The sequence below is a fragment of the Dipteris shenzhenensis genome, chromosome 22 (assembly GCF_047967505.1).
Source record: "Dipteris shenzhenensis isolate YYH24624 ecotype China chromosome 22, Dip_SZ_1.0, whole genome shotgun sequence".
Lineage (NCBI taxonomy): Eukaryota > Viridiplantae > Streptophyta > Polypodiopsida > Gleicheniales > Dipteridaceae > Dipteris > Dipteris shenzhenensis.
In genome coordinates this window covers 7,832,782-7,839,481 of record NC_141617.1, presented here as the reverse complement: position 1 = coordinate 7,839,481, position 6,700 = coordinate 7,832,782, and the positions used below count along the sequence as shown (strand labels likewise).

At 44.6% G+C, this 6,700-nt stretch overlaps 1 protein-coding gene across 1 annotated transcript; it reads left to right on the top strand.

Annotated features, from left to right (window-relative positions):
- Positions 1–2,140: 2,140 nt before the first annotated feature.
- On the top strand, positions 2,141–6,007 carry LOC147887683 (pentatricopeptide repeat-containing protein At3g16610-like). Its single transcript, XM_087393585.1, has 4 exons — positions 2,141–2,190; positions 2,261–2,473; positions 2,653–2,720; positions 2,815–6,007. Exons 2-4 carry the CDS (start codon positions 2,332–2,334, stop codon positions 5,071–5,073), a joined length of 2,469 nt encoding a protein of 822 aa, XP_087249711.1. The 5' UTR covers positions 2,141–2,190; positions 2,261–2,331; the 3' UTR covers positions 5,074–6,007.
- Positions 6,008–6,700: the final 693 nt, after the last annotated feature.

Here is a 6,700-nt window from a genome sequence, read left to right as displayed (position 1 = left end):
TTCTTTTCATCCACATGCATGAGTGAAAGAATGTTGAATTCATTCACAAGTATTTGTAAGATTATTTTGTAAAGCTTATTCATTTATTTACATGTAAATAAATGAATAAGCCTTTACAAAATAATCTTACAAATACTTGTGAATGTTGAATTCATTCACACGCACAAGTGTAAGAATGCTTTTTCTAAACCGATTCATTCATCCACATGAATGTGTGAAAAAATGCTAATTTCAATGATAAGCACAACTTCAGGAATGATCTTCAATACATGCTTATGTGAACGAATGCTAAATTCATCCTCAAGCATATGTGTAAGGATGATTTTTTGAAAACCCATTCCATTCATTCATTTACATGCTTGAGTGAAATAATGCTAAATTAATTCACAATCATGTGTGAAAATTAGAATTTCTAAAACCATTTACTTATTCACATGCATAAGTGAAAAAATATAAACAACCTCAATTGTAAGATTGAGCATTACAAACAAAGCAAAGTAAGAAACAACAAAACTTCTACCAGCATTCATTCACGAAATACATTTGTATTTCTATTATGAAAGATTACCACAAAAATTTTCCCTAACCAGAGAACCATAGAATCCCTCCACCCAACCGCTATTTGGTGACGAAACACTAACTGGTTGCGGCATTCCCACACCGCAAGCATTATAGCCGCCCGCAGGTAAGGCCAACATGTAGCTAGTGTAGATGGCATTCTGAATGTATTGCCTAGAATGGCGACTTGCCATTTGGACCCCAAACTGAATTTGGGCATTAGACCGGTCTTTTTGATCGCACCCGCCAGCTTTTTCCACACTTCCTTAGTGATTACGCATGACCACATTAGGTGTCGCACACTTTTGAAAGTTGCATTGCAGAGGGGGCATACCGGATTCGTCTCCATGAACTTTGCTAACCTCTCCCTCCCTGGGAGCCATTGTTGTATGATTTTCCAGAGGAGGAAACTGGGTCTTCCCGCGGCCCCTTCTTTCCATATAGGATGTAACCTGTGCCTCCACCATGAAGGTGCCAATAGTAGGCTATTCTTACTAATCAACTAGTACGAATACATTTGTTCTTATGATAGCAATAGATGACTTAGTTGAGTGAATACAACATGCCTATGGAAAGAAGCTCAAACATGTAGTAGAATAATGAGCCGCCCTTGCCATGAGTTGATAGAGTCAAGAGGATTTGGTCACATTGTTGTTTCCCATATGTGCAGTAGGCAGAGAAGCCACTGTGCATTTATTTTGGTTTTGCCCAATTGCATTTAGTTGGAAATATTACTCTAATGGTTGGCCCTTAGAGGCAACTTGAGCAAAATTTTCCTGTTTGACAGGTACTATCCCGTATGTGGGGCAAGTAGAGAAACCTTTATATGTTTATTTTGGCTTCTCCCAATTGTAGTACCGTCTTTTGTGTTGTGGAAAAATGAGTATTAAAAGATCAAATTTTTTATTTTGTAATTCATCTCTCTTAACGAATAAGCATTGCTCTATGGAGTGAACTAAAATGGAGAAATCCCATCCTCGGTTGTCTTTAAAATTATACATAGATATAATCATCGTATAGTGGGCATTACTTAATGTGTTTTCACACCAGTGCCCGCCCACGTGAGAGAAGGGGAGCGAGCACCCCGCCACATCCACACACATGAATCATTCCTTAAAATGGGAGGCATCCACGAGCTAAGGCAGCCTCAACTCTTTGCCCATCCCTCGCTCATGCGTAAAATGGGTTGAGAAAGGGATTTGAACCGATATCTCACCTGTCCATCGTCCTGAAGTGTCATTTTAAATGGTGTTTACGGATTACCGACCATGGCCATGCCCACAAATCATGAACGGGCGATATTGCCTGCCTATGGCCTAGGTGCATTCTAACTCACCATGGGCGAGCATGGGTGCCTCTAGTCTGTAAACACACATACTCCACTACAGGTTAGAGACGACTCCAACATGGCGGCCATCCTCCAAAAGGTGGTGTGAAGGGTTGTTGTCCGAGGGATGCACTCAGACGCTGACACAAAAAATTAGTGTCTAGTTCATGAAGGCTGCTCACTCCATGGCCAACTCCTCCATCCGCTAACCACACTGGCGGCGACCATCCTCCAATTCTATTTTCTCCGGGGTGGTCTGCACCCTCAGTGCCAGCCCCTTCTCTTGCGAGGGCGGGCAAGGAGTGGTGTGTACTCGCCCTTAAGTTCAAGCCTTTCTCGTTTTTCGTCGGCTTTCGATGATGAAGATATGTGCAGGAGGCGGCAAAGGTGCCTGTCATCCGTCTGATGCAACCTCAACGAAACCATGTAGCCCTCCCGTCGCTCAGATGCATGGCCCGGGGTTTTTTCATAGCGGATATCCACACTCCGACTGGTTGGCAGCTCATCTGCTCAAGAAATCAAGCCCTCACTCTCCAATGGCTTCCGGCGAGGGCAGTGGAGCTTTGACGGAGGAACGTTCGCGTTCAGGTACTGCCGTTCTTTAGTTTATCTTTGTAACGGTCAGGATTTTCTCCCTATTTACATGGATAATTTAGTTATAAAACGGGGGAAAAAGGTCTGTCCTTATTTATGGATTTGGGAGAAAAAGATTTTTGCTGGCGACACCCACTTCTGGCAATTGGTTTCGTTGTGGTAACGCTTCGCAGGTAATTCAGTGACCGAGCGCTTATGGAAGCTGGATCCCTTCCCGTGGTGGGACAACGGAGAGAGCAAAGTAAGCACATATGCTACGAGTCTGAACTGAATGATTTGCACAAGTCAATCTGTAAATTGGCTAAGCTGACGAGTCTCTTCTGAATTAACAACAGAAATACCCACGATCTCCAGACTTCAGGCATAAGATTACCAAGGAGTCCTTATGGATAGACAGCTCGTACAATGCAGGTTTTTTTAAAGACATGCTAGAGGAAAAGCCCAAAGCATCTACTGGTCAGGCACAAGATCTTGGCTTGGTAGAGGAGTGTGGCAAGGCTGGAGTAAAGGTCAATGCATCTAAAGCACAAGAACTGTGGGGGAAGAGTGGCTGGGAAACGCTCAGCATAGAGGAGGCACTCACGTCTATGGAACAGATGCCCCAGCCGCCTTCAGTTCAGAATCTTACATGCACATTGCATATGTGCAGAAGAAAGAAAAATCTAGCGTATACCAAGCGCTTGTATGCCTATCTGTGCAAATATGGGTTGGAAGATCATAGATCTATTGGGAACTACATCATCCCAATGTTGGTGCAAGTTGGAAGCATGTGCGATGCTCAGCAGGTTTTTAACAAGTTGGTCGATAAGAATGAGTATTCTTGGACTTCTCTCATCTGGGGTTATATTGAATTAGGGGATTCAAAGCATGCCCTCAGCCTCTACCAGAAAATGCAAGAGGATTATGTGCATCCTAGCAAGTATACACTCTCCGTGGCACTAAAGGCTTGTGCTAGGCTCAAAGATATAGAAAGAGGCCAAGAAATTCATGCTGAGATAGCCAGAAAGGGGCTGGAAAGAGATCTTGTTGTTTTCAGCAAGGTGGTGGATATGTATGCCAAATGTGGCTCGCTTGCTGAAGCACGGGAAGCATTTGACAAGCCACTAGTTCGAGACGTGGTCTTGTGGAATGCACTGATCGCAGGATATGCGCAGCATGGGCTTGGTGAGGAAGTGTTCAACTGTCTCGAACAGATGCAGATGGAGGGACTTTCTCCAAATGCTGTCACATTTATTTGCAGCTTGAAAGCATGTGGCAGCATAAGATCCGTGGACAAGGGTCGAGAAATGCATGCCGAGATAGCTAGAAAGGGGCTTGAAAAACATCTTGTCGTTGGCAGTGCCTTGGTGGATATGTATGCCAAATGTGGCTTGCTTGCAGAAGCACGGGAAGCGCTTGACAAGCTTCCAGTTCGAAATGAGGTCTCATGGAATGGACTGATTGCAAGATATGCCGAGCATGGCCTTGGGGATGAAGCACTCAACTGTGTGGAACAGATGCAACTTGAGGGTCTCTTTCCAACTGCTGTCACATTTGTTTGCAGCGTGAAAGCTTGTGGTAGCATAGGAGCCATAGACAAGGGCCGAGAAATGCATGCTGAGATAGCCAGAAAGGGGCTGGAAAGAGATCTTGTTGTGTGCAGCACCTTGGTGGATATGTATGCCAAGTGTGGCTCACTTGCCGAAGCACGGGAAGGATTTGACAAGCTGCCAGTTCGAGATGAGGTGTCATGGACTGCACTGATTGCAGTATATGCTGAGCATGGGCTTGGTGAGGAAGCGCTCAACTTTTTCAAACAGATGCAACTGGAGGGTCTCTCTCCAGATGCCGTCACATATGCTTGCAGCTTGAAAGCTTGTGGCAGCATAGGAGCGATAGACAAGGGCCGAGAAATGCATGTTGAGATAGCCAGAAAGGGGATGGAAAAAGATCTTGTTGCTGGCAACTCCGTGGTGGGTATGTACGCCAAATGTGGGTCGCTTGTGGAAGCACGGGAAGCAGTCGACAAGCTGCCAGTTCGAGACGACATCTCGTGGAATGCACTAATTGCAGGATTTGCCCAGCATGGTGAAAGTGAAATAGTTTTCCATATCCTTGGGAGGATGAGAGGAGAAGGGATAAAACCAGATGAGGTCACATTCTCTATCATTCTTGTTGTGTGCAGTCACACGGGTCTAGTGGATAAGGGTCAGAATTACTTTGAGGCCATGAGCAGAGACTATGGCATTATTCCGACTATTGAGCACCACATTGCCATGGTTGATCTCTTTGGCCGTGCAGGCCAATTAGCTGAGGCGGTAGCAATGGTGAAGAAGATGCCTTACCATCCTGATCCTGTGGCATGGCGTACGGTGTTGGGTGCTTGTCGAAAGTGGGGTAATGTGGAGCTTGGAAGACTGGCTTTTGAACATGCAGTGCGATTGGATGAAAAGGATGCTGCATCTTTTATTTTAATGTCCAATATCTATGCAGATGCTCACATGCAGGAGGAAGAGAAGAAGATTGAGGAAATGAGAGTGGAAAAACAAGCATGGAAGATGCCAGGACAGAGTTGGTGTACTGACAATAGTGGATTTTTCATTCGTTTTTGGTAGGGGATACAAGACATTCCCGGAGAAAAATGATATATGTAAAGCTAGAGATCTTGCCCTCAAAATGAGGGAGGACAGGTATGGATTTCAATTGGGTGTCACAAGGCATATCCATCGATGCAAAGCAGGATGGGTTATGTGGGCACAGTGAGAAGCTGGCATATCTCACTGTGCCCTGATCAATACACCCAAGGGGACACCCATATGTATTGTCAAGAATCTCCGGTGACTGTCATGCAGCCACTGCAGTTATATCAAAGACAGAGCAGCGAACTATTCTTGTCAGAGATGCAAACCGCTTACATGTCTTCAATGAAGGAAAGGGTTCTTGTGGGGACTATTGGTGATGCTAATGCATCTACAGTAGCCAGTGTCCCTCCAAATGTTTCTGCTAGAATGATGTAAAGATAGGTGCAGTATAATAGAGGATGATGAAAAAGAGTCGGTCCAGGATTTGTGTTATTAGCGAGCTGCCTTTTCAAGAATTGTTAAAATCAATACTGAATCTGCATTTTCTAGAAATCAAGTCTATTAGCTAAGCCAAGTGCCCACTCCAATGCCTCTAGTCTAGTCTAAAGAAAGGAATGTGTGCAGAACTACCTTTGTGCATAAGATGAGCACCTTCACTTCGATCTTGCAAAAGGATGCATGCAATTGGAGTGAGTTTAAATAGAGGTGGATTTATGTTACCTCCCCGGGACTATATGTCAACTACCAGCATACTACAAATTCAACTTGCTGGGCCATCTTCGTCATGGAATCTCCTCTTATTGTTACATCATGGCCATTTAATGCTACAAGATTTCAAGGAATCTTGGCTGGATTTAGCACATGATCAGTTCCCTCATTAAATTCATCCTGATACGACATGTAGCGGCTACCAGCAGGCTGTTCCCATCCAATGTTTGCTCTTGTGTAGGCCCAATCCAATGTTGACAAAAGACTCTCCTAGCTTGGCATTGTAGAGCAAGACCATCATGCCTTGGTGGTCACGAAACAACTTTTTCTTCTCTTTTGAAGCATGCTCTCTGTGACCAGCTGCTGTTAACTGCAATTTGTCAATCTTCATCAATTCATCCATTCTGTTCTTTAGTGCTTCCTCCTGACCATTCATGTGCGGCAAAGCATTCTAGGCTTTTTTGCAGCCTGCGGGCTGTTTGAAAGAGATAAATGTGTTTTTTGAGAACTTGTGTCTTCATTTTAATGTTGCCCAGATTGGGTCAGGGTCTAGAAATGCCTTAATTATCCACTGGTTCATGAATCTTGCCACTGATCTCTCAATGTTCACTATCCCCAACCCTCTTGCGTCTTTGGGCATCGTGCATACTTGCCATTTAACCTTGGACATCTTGTGGTGGTCAGCGCCCCCCCTGCCCCCCCCACCCCCCCCTAGGAAGGAACGAAAAAGACCGTTTTGTTTTTTCCCAAGCCCTTCTTGGTTGGGTTCCAGTAGGAGATAAAGTAAAGGATCGAAGGATAGATCTAATGGTTAAGAACAAACTTCCTTCTTGCCAGAGTTGCTTGTAGGCCTTGCCACTTGTTAAGTTTATCCTTAACTTTATCTATTACCCAGTCCCATTGATCATTTAGCGAGCATCTGAAGCCCATTGGGATTTCATGAAGTCCTCCA

Bases quoted from the DNA above. Each gene is read 5' to 3' on its own strand.
- LOC147887683 (XM_087393585.1), top strand. From the start codon at position 2,332: ATGCATGGCCCGGGGTTTTTTCATAGCGGATATCCACACTCCGACTGG. The intron at 2,474-2,652 runs GTACTGCCGTTC...AACGCTTCGCAG, and splicing joins GGAGGAACGTTCGCGTTCAG to GTAATTCAGTGACCGAGCGC. The intron at 2,721-2,814 runs GTAAGCACATAT...AATTAACAACAG, and splicing joins GGGACAACGGAGAGAGCAAA to AAATACCCACGATCTCCAGA.